Source organism: Pieris napi, chromosome 7, assembly GCF_905475465.1.
Source record: "Pieris napi chromosome 7, ilPieNapi1.2, whole genome shotgun sequence".
NCBI classification, from domain to species: domain Eukaryota; kingdom Metazoa; phylum Arthropoda; class Insecta; order Lepidoptera; family Pieridae; genus Pieris; species Pieris napi.
The window spans coordinates 2,553,654-2,569,858 of NC_062240.1; the positions used below are offsets into that span (position 1 = coordinate 2,553,654).

General features: G+C 35.3%; 2 protein-coding genes across 5 annotated transcripts in view; one reads left to right on the forward strand and one right to left on the reverse strand.

The window, feature by feature from the left end:
* LOC125051434 (protein numb) overlaps positions 1 to 10,612 on the forward strand; it is a 34,942-nt gene extending 24,330 nt beyond the window's left edge. For 3 of the 4 annotated variants that reach the window (XM_047651740.1, XM_047651741.1, XM_047651738.1), the window contains exons 4-7: positions 4,984 to 5,195; positions 5,906 to 6,149; positions 7,350 to 7,530; positions 8,286 to 10,612. In XM_047651740.1, the coding sequence (XP_047507696.1) occupies positions 4,984 to 5,195; positions 5,906 to 6,149; positions 7,350 to 7,530; positions 8,286 to 8,507 (859 nt within the window). In that variant the 3' untranslated portion in view covers positions 8,508 to 10,612. The remainder of the gene's footprint in view (positions 1 to 4,983; positions 5,196 to 5,905; positions 6,150 to 7,349; positions 7,531 to 8,285) is intronic. The other variant, XM_047651739.1, reaches the window with a different exon arrangement.
* Positions 10,613 to 13,596: 2,984 nt separating this feature from the next.
* Positions 13,597 to 16,205, reverse strand: part of LOC125050880 (WD repeat and FYVE domain-containing protein 3) — a 54,962-nt gene continuing 52,353 nt past the window's right edge. The window contains exons 52-54 of the mRNA XM_047650943.1: positions 15,149 to 15,286; positions 14,615 to 14,793; positions 13,597 to 14,310 (exon numbers count right to left, since the gene is read on the reverse strand). Coding sequence (XP_047506899.1) covers positions 14,038 to 14,310; positions 14,615 to 14,793; positions 15,149 to 15,286 — 590 coding nt within the window. The 3' untranslated portion in view covers positions 13,597 to 14,037. The remainder of the gene's footprint in view (positions 14,311 to 14,614; positions 14,794 to 15,148; positions 15,287 to 16,205) is intronic.

Consider the following 16,205-nt stretch of genomic DNA (forward strand, 5'->3'; position numbering starts at 1 on the left):
TTTTCACTCAGATCGAGTTTATTTTTATGTTATATGTACTTGATTTGGGTAATTTACGACTAACTGGTAGATATACAAAATATACATAATGAAAAAAAACTTAAGAGTTAAAAGACATTTTGTTTTATAATAGTATAAAATCTAACTACTTTTATATAAAAAAAATCTTCTACACTTCCTATGAATTAAAAATGTTAATATAAAAGTAACTTAGGTAATCTTTTATTTTATAAGCTATGTAAGTTTTTGATAAATAAAAAAATAGTTAACATGATTTCGTAATTTCTCTTATTTTCTATTAGGACCAAAGAATAGATTTATTTAATTTTCACTTTTTGTAAATCGGAAACTAGGATACCTACAAAATTGACGGTTAGACAGTTAAATAGGGGAAAAAACTATAGTTTTATTGGCATTGTTAACTCGATTTGGGCATTTTTCAACCTAATGTGTTTTCGCTCTACGGGGACGATTATTAATTGATTGACACTATTTGACACCGATCAGCTGACGTAGGTACCTATGTAATGAATGATTTGTGTACGTATAGACTTACAAACATTAATAATTATGTAGGTAATTATAGGTATTGAAAAATGTTGCCTTATTGGTTTCTTATCACTTATCACCATAGGAATCCGTGCCTTTGATATGTATGTACATTAAGTATATCCTTTCCGTAACACGATTATAATACAGATTAAAGGTATACCTAGGATACCTAGATATAGGTACAGACCTATACCTAGGTAATTTATTCAAATGCGAAGCTAGTTTAGGTATAGTTTAGGTTTTCTAGTACCTATATTATATTTTTATAGATATCATGCTATGTTCATAGTTTTAAATTTTAATAGGTACCTATTATTACTATTATTAACACATATTTTAATATTTTATTTCAGTCAGTATCTGAAAACCGAAGTGACAACTTCATGACAGCTACAGTTGATTGGATTGTAAAAAAATATCTTCCTTTCTCATTTTTCGATGATGAAGATACACAGGAATATTTTCGATCGATATGCCCGAATACGATATTTCCTAAAAGGTCGACACTAAGAAGGAAAGTTAAAGAGCGATTTGAAGAACTACAATCGAATGTTAAAAATCGACTACAACAATATTCATGTAAAATGTCATTTACCATTGATGGATGGACGTCCATTGCTGGTAGGAGTTACTACGGGGTCACAATTCATTTTATAGACAATGACTGGAAGTATCGATCTGTAGTCCTTGATTTTATACCATCGCGCGGTCGACATACTGGGTTAGATATTGCAACGATTTTCCACGAATGTTTATTGGAATATGGCATAATTAATAAAATACAGGGTATCACGGTGGACAACGCAACTGCAAATACCAAATTTATGTGTGAACTTGGCAAACAACTGCTGCATTTTGATTCAGACAATCAACATTTCCGGTGCTTTGCTCACATTTTGAACCTTGGTGTACAAGATTTACTAAAGACCTTAGCTTTACACATTGAAACTGACAATAAAGAACAAGAACAGCAGTATGAAGACTATGAAGACGAAACTGAGGAAGATGAAGAATATGTGCCAAATATTGCTGACTCACGTACAGGTATTACAAAATTACGCAGTATTTCCAGTAAAATAAAAAGAAGCGAGATATTGAAGAGGAAGTTCCAGTCTGCTTGTGAAGCAGTTGGCGTGCCATCAAATCTCAATCCTATACTCGACTGTCCAACAAGATGGAATTCCACACATGATATGATTGGATTTGGTTTAAAAGTGAGACCTGGCATTAACATATTATGCGTTTCAGTAACCGAATTGAATGATTTTCAAATCACAGAAACGGAATGGCAAATACTCGAAAAAATACATAAGTTTTTAATAAACTTTAAACTTTTATCAACGAAACTTGGTGGAGAAAAATATGTTACATTACCGCTAGTCATTGTATCATTCAATCTATTGCTTGATAAAATTGAATCAATGGTAAAACAATTAGATGAGAAACCAAATCGAACTGAAGTGGATGAAAGGCTCATTTTAGGTTTCCAAGCAGCCCGAGATAAAATGCTTAAACATTATAAGAAGAGCAACTGGATTTACTGTACCACTTTAATTTTAGACCCAAGGCACAAAGCTCAGACTTTTGATATTACATTATGGGGGCAGCAAATTAAAACAGAAAGCCTGCACAAATTTAATGAACTTTATAAAGAATATAAAAGTCTACACGTACAGCAACACTCGGTGTCTAAATCTCCAGAATTACCAAGAAATGAAAACAAAGTATGTGAGGATGAGGAATATGAAGATGTAATAGACTTTGAGAAACTGTATGCATGTCCCTCTACGTCGTCATCTGGATCTTGTCTTCAAGGCTTAGTTTCTGACGAGTTGGAGGAGTATCTAAGTAAACCGAGAGCCGCCAGCTCGGAAGACATTTTAGAGTGGTGGAGGACGCATGAGACGGAATATCCGATTTTATCCAAGATGGCTCGTGATTTTCTTTCGATACCTGCAACTTCAGTACCTGCTGAGAGATTATTTTCTAAAGCATCGCTAGTAATTAGAAAACATAGAAATAGATTAAGTGATGAATCAGCGAGGTGGTTACTTTGTATTAATTCTTGGTCAAAAGAATTAATATAAAGTAACCAATTTTTTTTAATTCGAAAACAACCATATTCATATTTAGTTTTAGCCACACAACAAAAACCTCTCGGGGTTTATATCTGCATGTTGGCGAGCCGTTCATATCATTTCTTTACCAATTTATAGGTAGATACAATAATACATAGGTATTTACATAGGTACATTAGGAGAATTTTTGTGTAAGGAAACGCTTTGACTTGTACTTATAACTTTTTGAACTCGTTTTGTATAACGTTTGCAAGTCTACTGGAAGTTAATTATGTCGATGCTATTCTGTACTGTACTGCAATTTTTTTATTTAAATAAATGTTAAATTGCATAGATTGTCTTTATTCTACAACTCTTCCATCCCATTCCATTAAACAAATTAATTATTATTAGTTAGTAAATCATCGCTGAAGACAATAGTCTTTACTAAATAATTAAATAAATTTACTAAATAAATAAAACTAATTTAAACTAACGTGTTCAATAAATAGCAATAGGCTAATAGGTATTTGTAAGTCTCGCAAGACTTGCAAGACTCTTGCTGCAAGACCAATACCAAGACCAAGACTGAGAGCGCAATACCAAGACCAAGATCAAGACCAGGTGTATTGTCGCAAGACAATACCAAGACTGGGCTAAGTCTCGTCTTGGTCTTGCATTTGGGCAACACTAATTTAAACACGCAAGACCTAAGCACCACACCAAATGCTCATTACAGCGAGGTTTGTCTTAGCCGGGGATCGAACCCGGGACCCATGGATTCGCAGTCAGGGGTACTAGCCACTAGACCAATGAAAAATGAAAAGCATTAAAAGTAATTCGAGAACCTTTATGTCTTGGATTACGTCTTAACCCGAAGCCATAGTAAACGTATTGGATTTGACACGAAGGACTAGCGCTAAGTCTCGACTCTGAGTACCCTAATACTCGATTGTATGTATTTAATCGTGCTTAGTTGAATGGTATTAAATAACAAGTAAGCTAAACGAATTTAGCTCACAGTTTTGCCGTGTTTTGCATATTACAACGCTTGGTGAAATTGTGTAATCAATAATTTCTTGTAATAATAGTACCGTATATTAGCTCACTTTTCGTCGTCAATTTATTTATTAACACTTCGTTCCATTACAATATAAAAATTGAACATAATTAAAGAAAAAGGAGGGTAACTGGCGGTCTTATCGCTTTCAAGCGATCTCTTCCAGGCAACCATTGTAAGAAAAGAGAAAAAATTGTATTAAATTTAGTATAAGGCATTTACCAAAATCACTCATTGTAGATTTGATTTTATCTAAGTATGTGATGATTGAATTAAATCAATAAATATGTAATCCTTCGCTATTATTTCAATGATTGACTCTAATCCAAAACACAATTCAATATAAATTTCTCGATACAAACAAACAAAAACACCTTTGCTTAATTTCGTTTTTATTCAATCATAGCGAGTATTATGGAGTCAAAATATAATTGAATTAAACCACATTAGTTTGGCCGAGAGCTGTTACTAGCGATTTTGATAAATATTTTATATTTTACGAGTTATTTAAATAAAAAGCATTTGGCGTTTAATTCATTTTTTACCGCGAAGCACTTTATCGTCATCTCTCGCGAATTTTAAGCATACGTTGGTTTCAGTAGTCACTAGAGCGAGCGGAGGAAGGCGCGCGGGTGTAATCATGAATTTTGATAGCTTAATACGCGTTCTTAATAATAATGCGTAATAAAAATTGTTAAAACGAATAGCGTAATGATTTTCAAGGTTTACTTTCTCCAAGACTGAATGTCATGATAAGATAGGCGCCTTTATTCGTCCTTATATACAAAATATATTAGGAACTCAAATGGTAATGTTACCAAATAAATAATAAGTAAATTGTGTGAAAATGAAATGGTTGAGTAAAGTAAGAATCTGATATAGTATTTTGCCATTTGTTTGACTAGGTATGTCAGACATAACCGAATATAATTAGTGTCAAATAGTAGGTATATATATATTTGACAGTAATTATATATTATTATATACAATATTCTTAACCTACATAGTATAATAATAGTACAAATATATATAACCCTTTAAAATAAATAATAAATGGTAAATTAAAACAAATTTAATGGTCCTTGTTGCAGTGTACCTTTAACGCTGTATTTCCTCGATACTTATTAGTCGAGCGAAAGATAAAGATAATTGTTTACTTCATTATAGTAGGTACAGTAATTATAACAGAGAGCAACTGATTTGCGAGATTTTACGTAGAGGAAAAATGTTTATAAGGAAAAGCCTTTACAAAACCACTCAACAACTTACCGCATTCCTGTAACAGTGTTGTCAATTCTGGATCTATCATTTCAGTTATATTTGCCGCGATGGAACGACGCGTCGCTGGATGTGTCACGGGTTCCTGGCGTCACGTGACAGCGGCGAGAGACTTTCGCACGCAGTGGGTTGCGCCTTCGCAGCGTGCCTTGAGCGCAAGCAACGCCGGGACAAGGAGTGCGCCGTGTCTATGAGCATAGATGCCGCTTCACATGCCTTTACGCGGCAGGGATCCTTCCGGAAGTCGGGTATGGATTTGTCATTTATAAGGAATGTCGTCGCACAAGGACCTAGTCTCGGGCCCTGTTTTATACGTCTTGTACTTAATCTTTGAACCATTTGAGTGTTGTTCACATGAGAATGTAAGTGCGTGCACCTATTTCACCATGCCTCCTGCTGATAGAGGACAAATCTTTGTTTTTAATTTATTTTATTATTATTTATTAATTAAGATGTCATGTGGAACATGGTGTAATGGTTTCAGCTCCTTACAAACGTTGTGTAATAAAAAAACATGGCGATTAAAAAGAGTGGCGGAGAGTTTATTGCCAGTTCTTCTTCCGTTCAACGCCCTTGATTTGTCAAAAATCAAAAAATCAAAATACGTTTATTCAATTTAGATGCTTCTTAGAGCATGCTTATGAATGTCAACAACGTTTACAAAATTCACGAAAGAGCAGGACTACGCCATCCGTTCGCAAAACTACCAGGAGGCCTTGTTCTGAGAAGAACGGGCAAGAAACTCAGCAAGTTTTGCCCTCCCTTTACATTACAATTATTCAAAGGAAAATGTGTGGAAAATGTTGTGTGTTACCTATATGTATAAATGATTTTGATTGCTACTTCGCTTGAAATTCTTCCTGTGTAATTAATTGCTTCGCATTTTGCGCATTATTTTCATATATGACAGAATAAACGAATGTATTTTAGTTACATTATATATTAAAATATTTTTTAGTGATCGGTCGTCGCGTGTCAGAGGCAGACGCTGGTCCGCCGGTGACTCCGGCTCCCCTGGCGACGCCCCCTAATCCAAAGGCACCGAGCCCTGCCCCAGTGCCAATTGCGCCCGTCGTGCCCCAGGGCCAACGCCCCGCGCCCCACAACCCCTTCGCTGTGGAGCGCCCCCACGCTGCCCCACATCTGCTGGAGAGACAGGGCTCGTTCCGCGGCTTTGCTCATCTCAATAACAAGTATGTATGGTTAGTTGTGGAATGCAATGGTATAAAGGCTGACTTTATTTTTTATTATAAAGCTACAATTTGTGTGGTTATTTGTTTTGTGTTGGGTAGTCCATTCGAGAATGTATAATACAATTATGCGGCTACAACCGCGGGGTTGTAGTTTTCAGAAAATAATTGAGATGAAGCTGTTTAATTAAAGTATAAGGAAGGAAATAATGTGTCCTTTTTTGAAATAAATTAACACTCTAAAAAAAACTTTTTTGAGTAGTTTTGTGTATGGTTACTAGAAACAGCCGGGTGCTTTAAATAATATGACAATATAAAGTACTTTGTGTATTAGCACTCAAGTACAATAAAAACATGAATAAATGCTATACTTATAAGTTGTATATGCTATGCTATACACTTGGGGCTTAACTTTGATGATTAATCGCCACGCTTATTATTATTTTGGAAATCATTTAATTTCTTTTAACTCTTTTTGCTGTAATAATTAGGATTTTTGTAGAATTGTCATATTGTAGGTAAATACAAAATTCACTCTAAAGTGTTTTACTAAGGAATCATTTATTAATTTGCAATAAAGGTCTGAAATAGGTAATCAATCGGGCATCATTCTTTATATTATACCTATCTCGAACCTAATTCCCTTTTTTGCTAGTAATTTGTTTTCTGCTTGACAACAATTTCTGGTATTTATATTTTATCTTGTATATGTGTGTCTTGTGTGTTTGTATGTTTACCTAAATTGTCATTTGTCATACATTTTAGATAAGATTTTGTAACATATATCGTAGATTTAGTAATATGTAAGATGTGGTAAACAATAAATACACCAATGTAGTTATAATTCTTAACTTACCATTATATTTGAGTCTAAATACTTGAATTACCAAAATTATTTTCCCCTCAAAAAAAAGTACAGTTGTTATTCACTACAATTACTTAATAACTTTGTTGGTGTAGTGGTTTAAACGTGCTGTCAAAGTCTTAACCTAGTCATGCATTCGAAACCCGATTAAAAACCAATGGATTTTTGTTCGTATATATTTCTTATGATGGGAGTAAATCGCGTGTTAATCGGCATGTCATAGAACGAAGACCCCGTTCACCAACTTGTCTATTAAAAAAAAAATTAAACAAAGATATAGTCTGAGGTCATGATCCATATGGAGTTGTAACTCTATTAAAAAAATTATGAACAATATTTTGTTTCAGTTCTCCATTCAAGCGCCAGATGTCGCTACGAATCAGCGAGCTACCGTCAAACGTTGAGCGACAACGATTGGGGCTCGGTTCGCCCGCGACTCCGCCTTTGCCCGCCCCGCCCATTCCCGCTTTGCCCACGATGCCCGCCTTGCCTGCGCTGCCCGCACCTAATGATATTGAAGCTATAGAGGTTTGTGAACTATATTTGAATTGATACAGTATTCCGTAAACTGACGTCCGGTTCATATGTGTTAAAAACTAATTGTAAATCTAAATCATTCTCGAAGCCACTTGACATAGTAAATTTCATCAAAATCGATCCAGCCGTTAGAAGTGTGTTACTCGGATAAACGGAAAATTCGTTATTCAAATAACAGTTTTTATATTATTGGTTTGCTAAGCATTTTGTAGTTTGAGCTCCGAGGTTCAAATTAATATTTATGAGGCACAGAGAACTTCTGTCGCACAATCTGTTTGTTCTTAAAAATATGAAAAATGCCGGTTATTTTAATAATCACATATTCTAGCGCCCCGTAAGACGAATTTGATCTATTAATAAAGTTAGTGAATACTTACTACTACTACACTGAAGTATTTCCGAACCAATTCGACTTAGGGTCCTTCAAAAGAGCGTACCAATATTTAAAAGGCCAGCAACGCACTCACGAGCCCGCTGGCATTGAGAGAGTCCCCGGTATCACTTAACATCACGTGACCCTTCTGCCCGATTGCTGTTCCATAAAAAACCTTACTAAACTATCCCAAACAATGAAACAAGTTTAAAATTCGGAAACGAGGCTTAGCGCTAAAACTGAGTTCCGTACGTCAAAAAGTGTTGCATTTTGACTAAATTCCTAATCAAACCAATAAAATGTGATGAAATAATTAATGATCGAATTTTAATTGCAAGAATAACTTCTGATTTATGTAAATTATCCCTTCTAGGACGCGGAATCTGACCCCGTGGCTGAAATGTGTCAGCAGCTGTCTCTCGGGCTTCGGGCCCTCACGGAGGAGCCGGTACCCGCAGCGGTGGGTGCTCTGCCCCATCCGGAGGCGTGGCTGGGGCGCGTCGCCCGGGCTCCGCCCTTGTCAGCCGGCGGAAGGGCCGCTTCCTTCGCGGGACACGCCACTACCAACCCTTTCCTCACTCCCGCACCCCTCTAATTGGTGACGCTTAATTTGCCACGAACAACTCTTCTATAAAAGCCATAGACAAAAGTTTGTGGTGAGCGAGACTATTATATGGGGATGACATGATAACACACATAGATAAATAAATATATTGCCATCACGAATGATCCATATTATATAAGATGTTGCATAAAATGTTAACGGCATCCCGTTTTGACATTTAAAAATGTCTAATGTCACGTTAACGATATAGTCTATGGTCATATCGTGTAACAGATCTAATTCATTGACAAATGAGAAAAACGTTATTGCGCTTGTTTTCATTGATAAACATAACGTATTTAAAATATATCTTGATTTAATTACATATTAATGAGAATTACTTTACTTTGACCACGTGACAGGCGCTGTGCGCCAACTTTTAAACTTAATTTTACACTAGCGCAACTAATTAATGGCACGATCACATTTATAATATTATGGGATAGTTACGGCGCGACGAGTTCCTCTATCGGTCGCAATTTAAGATAATAATTTAAAAACTATTTCAGATAATGAGTTTTGCACTCGGTTGAAATCTGTCCAATTTTAAACTGACTGCCACAAATTCAATTTTCTGTAGATTTATTAAAATAAGTGGTTATTTTCGTGGATCGTACTTATTTCAGTTCGTCTAGGCGAAGATTAAGCACGTACTTAAGATGTACTTAAACGCCGAATATGTTCCTAGCCTACGAATGTTTACGTCCGCGTCGCAGCGTATACTCTTTTATATTCTCTTTTTACATAATCGATTGTTTGCTACGATTTATTTCAGTACTTACTTTTTGACATGATTTATAACTTTTTTGAAATGTGATGCGTCTACGCACATTCGACGTGATACCTTCTAGAATACTTAGGCTACGGCCGAATTTGAGAATTAAATAATTACGGATTTAGTACTTAACGCATCGTTGAAGAGCACTCTGCTTGCGTGTGCACTTATAGGTAGGCTCCGAGGGCGGTATTGGTCCTTCGATCCGGAACAAATAATGCAGTATTCGTGTTTGCTTGTTATATACGTACTTGGATATATTTTTTTCTGTTTGTATATAATTGTACATTTGTAGAATTGTGTGAATCTTTGTTAATTTTTTTTATTTCTGACATGAGACGATCAAACTGTAAATGATAACTCGGTGTGATTTTTAATGTTATTTTGTTTTTTGTTAATTTACTGTAAATTCGGTTAACGATTAGTAATTGTTATTTGCGTAAGTCTTTACATGGCAATGTCGCGGTTTTAATGACGGAGCACAACAAACACTGCACAAAGATTTTTGAGTTTTTTACATTCCGACAGTTGGATCGACATTTTTATTCTCACGCCAGCACTGCTTTTGTACGTATTATGTAGAGATTAGCAAATATACGAGAAATTTATCGCACATTGATGTATTGCACTCGGTGTCTATAACATTATTTATTGTGCAGTAATTAAATTGTCATGTTTGTAGTACAAATGTCCTTAGTAGATGAACGCTTGATGCGTTTTAACCCACGAAATAGAAATAGTTCAAAATTTTACAAATAATTGTGATATTAATGATTTGTAAAATTGTGCATGTGTACACAATGGCATAAATATACGTTTTCAAATAATTGATTCAGACGCGTATTTGGTGTCGTATCTGAAACAGTATCTAATCTTAATCTGTCAAAACTGTCAAACGCCATAGAGAACATATTTAACAGATTAGATTTGAGTTACGTAAATTTTGGTTCTACTGTCTTTTTATTTTAATAAATGAAAATGATATAAAAACTATTTGCCCAGACGATGAACCATAAATATCTAAAGGTCTATGAAAAACAAATCTTTATGTAAATGTATTAACAAAATTTATAGGTTACTTCTCTGTCCTACTTTATTTTCGACATTTTTCATGTAAAATATAATTTTAAGAAGTGGATAGTCGTACTGTACTTAATCGCAATTGTTATATCGAAATTAGTTGTTGGAACATAACACTGTATATTTTTCTGAATTTATCTTTGGCTAAATTATATTATGTACATACCAACTCTTATGTATGTAGATATTTTAGGTAATGAGAGTTCAAATATTATAAAGAAATACATATTATGGTTAGTAACCCTTGTTTTATTTCACCATTAACCGAAGAATCCTTCGACGACGTTTTTGCATACATCTCTCTTAGCACGAAGTCTTGATTCTTAATTTTCACTTCAGTGCCTTGTAAAGAGTATGAATCTAATCTGTTTCTAGAGATTGTAAATGATTTAAAGTGTTTGCTTAGTAAGAATAGCTTAAATACGTACAAATAGTACGTCACAACAGATGCCTTGATTACTAAATTAAAGTTAATTGCACTTTTATTCTCGGACTGCCATAAAAGCTATTTTGAGCGTAAAAACGTTGAATACTTTGCTCTATGGTAAACCATAGATCTAGGATTGTGAAATTCACGTTTCAATACTATATTATCTGTCAAATTCACGTCTTTTGTCTTTTATGTCACAGATCACTTTATAAGTACCTATTAGAACAGTGATGGAGTAAATATAAAAAAAACGAATAGTATTTTTCAAAACTTGCAAGCTTATGACGAAAGTAATAGCGATTTGTTTACAATTTTGACAAACACATTAAACCAACATACTAGCGGTAATAGCGGGAGGCTGAATTGCTCTTAAATTGCAATGGGTTGCATTTGGCCTTTTTAATATACTATTAAGGTAACCTACTAATATAAAAAAACCAGTGGCCTTTTAACTTTTTAAGGTCCGGGCCACAGATTTCTGTATCTGTTTCATGATCATTTGTCAATCTAATAGGCAAGTAGATGATCAGCCTCCTGTGCCTGGCACACATCGGTTTCCTTACGATGTTGTCCTATACCGTTCGAGTTAATGTTAAAATTGGACATAAACATAAAGTCTATTGGTTGACAGCCGGAATCGATACTACGGCCATAGCGATGAGATAAACCACTAGTCCAACACTGCTCTATAATATATTTAGGACAACATTGTAACTAACAACAATATTAACAATATGGACTTTTGATAGTGTGTTTAAATAAATTAATTTAAAAAAAAGACAGACTAACACTCATTGAAACTGTGTTTCGTCATAATAAATATTTGTTAGGAATGCCATCCAATTGTGAACTAGATACTAGTTTTTCAATGGGTAAATAAAAACAACATTTATTATTACTTTTTACACTTTATTCAACTGCATAACTTTAGGTGCTACTCACTACCTAAACGACATAACTATTGTCCGACTTTAATTTCTATACATTGGGTGCGCGTTAGATACACCATATCTATCTATCATTTAACATTCGAAATACAAATTGAACATCTATTACCATAGAGTCATTTACATTGACTGGAAACAAGTACATGAAGTGTGGAAGACCATTGCTGTAAAAATTGACCGATGCAAATTACGAAGTGTTTGTGTGTGGTGAATTCTTTAAAAAGACCTTAGTCCAGTCTCAAAGGGCGGCAACGCACCCACTAAAATGGGTCGATGTGCTGCCATAACTGCCCTTTATGGTCGTATTGCTTGTTTGCCCTATCTTATAAAAAAAATTATGTAACTCAAAAGTTAACTTATAAGATCTAATAATAATACTATTAAAGATTATAAAAATACCTTTTTCCAATTTTAGAACTCACCCTACTATTCTATTAATAACGATAAAATAAATGCGTCTCTTTCTATCATTCTGTATTTTAGGTATCTTTGAAAGAGACAGCGTTATATTTATAAATAAGGTGTACGTAAAATATCCGTTGTCTACGTCATTCATATTAAAAGATGTGTCGTTGCCGCACTCACTACATTAGGGAAGATGTTTATTAATAAAAATACCAAAGAAGTATAACTTCATACGCGCGTACATAAGTACACGAACCCTTTTTTTAAATATCTTTACAGCAATAGTCCTCGTTCACTCTATAATTTATAGTATATAGTGTAACATCAGTCCTATTTTACGAAACGAAGCTTAAAACTATTTGTATAAAGCTTCTACTCAAGTAACAAATATATACGACTAGGAATGTCGTTAAAAATGCGCAAATTTACTAAAGTATTAAAACGAAATCTACTTTTCTTTTTTTTTACACAATTGGGTAAATTAATGACTAGCATAACACAACATTCACACATACAAAAGATGCCAAATATCACAAATATTTAATAAACCTTACAAATGCAAATCAATAAATTAGCTTAAAATTATAAAATTCAACATTGTGTAGAGATCCTAATATATTAGTAGAAAATTACATATAAAATAATACTGACTCGAAAATGGTCGCAGTATTCGTCACTGATCAATATTTATTCTATACAGGGTGTTTAAATACCACTCAGAGGTATGTACTGTAGACAAAAAAAATTACTAAAGTAACGTCAAGCGTAAAAATAATTGTTGATTCGAAAAAATTGTTTATGCATAGTCAATTAAATACATAAACGAAAAAAAAACAATTGAAATCGTTAAAAGTGCTATCTTCAGTATTATTTCTCCTTGTGGTAAATTCCACCCATATAATTATCGTCTACAATTACAATTCATATATTACAAATAAATAGATTTTAATAAGCGCGAAATATTAAGCATTTGTACTACATAATATTATTATAAAAATATCATACTTTGGTATAGAATTAGACTGTTAAGAAGCGAAATGGTGAAGTGTATAGATAAACTTAACTGACAGCAAAATATGAATTAACTGTGTAAAGAAGTTTATAATCACTTTGAAAATGTCGAGTAATTTTTATTTTTTAAAATATCTTGCTTAATTATACTTTCTTCCGTCTTTATGTCGTTAGATGCCTTTGATTTCAAATGAAATCGTCTCAAACGATTTTAAAGTAATATAATTTATCACAGTTAAATAATAATTAAGGTAAACAATAAAAAATATTGGGTTTATCGAAAAAATTCATTGTTAAAAAAATTTGATATAGATAACGGCAAACTTCTTGAGCATTAAACAAGGGAGTGGGGGAAAGTTTGCGCAGCGCGGGACACAAACGTCAACTGATTTACCAATCACGCGATCGACACGTTATTCTCCCGCCGCCGCGCACCACCGCCCGCTACCCCCCCAGTGACACCTAAAAATTACGTCTTGAAGATGTTTGCCGGTATCTGTATTTTCCACAACATTTCAATATACGATTGATTAGGTTTGTGTTGTGGTTTTAGTCAGGGTTTCTCGAGTTCTCGAAGTGTACAATTAAAGTGTTTACCCAACATTTATAATACCTATGGTAATTTAATTTTTTATTTCTAAGGGTAAAGCGCATATTTATGACAGCACATATATAAATAAATTATCAAAATTTTACTAATACATTTTGCGTACACGAACGCGGTTTTTAAATTGATTAACGCGCTAATTCCTCAAACATAATAACTTCGCCAAGCAAAACTAGAAGAAATACACTTAGCCCCTTAATCGTCTAACGGATACAAATAAAAAAATCGCGTTTATGTATAATATCTTTAAGTATATTAAGCTATACCTAATCCTTGTCGTTCTGCAATTGGTGATGGCAGCGCTGGCAGACGCGGACGGGGCGAAGCGCCCTCAGACGACGCACGGGGGCCTCGTACTTGGAACAGCGTCCGCAGAAGACGGCCCCGCACGCCCGGCAGTGGTGCCTCCGCTCCAGCGCCGTGAAACGCACGGAGCACTGCGCGCACTGCGGGGCCGTGTCGTCGCGGATCCAGTGGTCCGCGGGCCCGCCCTTCGCCCCGGACGCGCTGGACATGTCCGGAGCGCACCAACGGAATATCTATAAATAAATGATAAAATGATTCAAAGTCAAAGTCAAATCATTTATTTCAATTAGACCATCTAAAATGGCACTTTTGAACGTCAAGAAAAAAAAGATACTAAGAAGATTCTAGTTGCCCCTTCCTAAAGGTAGTTTCGTGTGGAGAAGAATGGGCAAGAAACTCCACACTTACTCTTTTAAAATAGGTTTACAATATTTTGTTACATTTGTTAAATAATTATATGTGAAGACAATGTACTTTAGATTGATGGGTGAGATAAAATAACAAGAAAAAGACGTTATATATAGAACGTATACGCACCCGTCCGCGTGCGTCTCCAACGGCCACTCCTCGGCCAGTCCGAGCCGCAGCGAGAGCAGTGACCGCAGCAGGGGAAGTGTTGTCTTGGCGCTCGAAAGCCGTGTGCATGGTCAGCTTGCCTCGCACCACCAGACGTCTGCGCCAGCGCATCTCGGCGGATACGGCGGGAGCTGCTGCTGCTAATCAATCAATCATAATGAATGTGTTTAAAATTTTCGCAACTGAACCAGGAATTCATAGGCCATTACGGGTTTTACCATCACCCAGGCGCAGAGGCGAAGACAAGGGAGAGTGGAGGATGTTGTGCGGCCTTCGATCTTCAGAAATGAAAAGTGCAACTGGAGAAGTTGCACGATAGCAAATACAAATGTATGGCAAATGCCAATGGATCACCTCCGAAGCAACGCAATTTTGACAAAATACCTATTTTCCAGGAAGAGAGAAATAGAGTTCCATAATCATTCGTGCCAACAACGAACTTACGAACTCAAACGTATATTACATACATCTAAATGTAAACAATGTTATGCCAACCTGGTGCCGGTGTAGTGTCGTGTGTGACGTCCCTATGCTCGAGCACGACAAAGGAGTCCGTGAGGCTGGTGTCGGATTTGCTGTTGCGAAGCTCTCCCTCCGCAGCGGACTCGGTTGACCCGCCTATGCTGCCTCCACCTAGCCAAAGAAGATAAAACTATAGCTTAGAGAAGTGAATTTTACAAGCTAATTCTATAATTGAGAAATAGCTGGATTAGGTATGCTTTGATAGGCTAATGCTGATAATTCAAAGGGCGGTCTGTCTCTTATAAGCATTTTGAAGTGAAAACTTCTTTAGCGGCGTTGTACACTTTTTGGAATGGACAATAAATGTAAAACTCGCGTCAGGACAAATTCGTAAGACGGATGTTTTTTTAAAGGTTTATGAACCTTCGTGCCATATAGTTACGGTTTTAATTCATTTGTCTCTTTTCTCAGATACATTGATGCATGTTGAATTGGACCTTAAGTCAATACATCAAGGTTTAATTTTGCGAAACGTCTAAGGCTTTATTATTAACTATTTGGTCAGACTGACGCGAATAAAAAATGGCAACTTAAAAAATAGGGAATTTTCCTAATTGAATTATTTTATACTAATTTTAATTATTTTGTGTAAGTTTCGTAAGATGGATGGAAAGTAGATAGCTGGCGCGGCGTATTTAATGTAATATAAATTGTCATGTTTGTGTACGATAACGCAATAAATAAATATTGTATTCTACCACATAAATGAGTACTTTTATATTGATAATTAAAGCAATTCGTGCAAAATTATTCCCTAACCATTCCAAAATATCAAATATGCACAACGTTAATATTCAAGTTTTCACTTCTGCCGGTCTCCCGGAGTGCAACCTGTCGTTTTTTTTATATAATAGGGGGCAAACGAGCCTACGGGACGCCTAAAAAGGGCCGTCATCACAACAAATGGACCTGGCCTTTAAGGGAGGAGTACACTCGAACTTTGAATAGTTGGAGGTCGTATCTCTCAGGGAAGACCCCCAACTAGAGTGGATTCCATAGTTCACTAGTTCGCAAAAGAAAATGCCCTGTG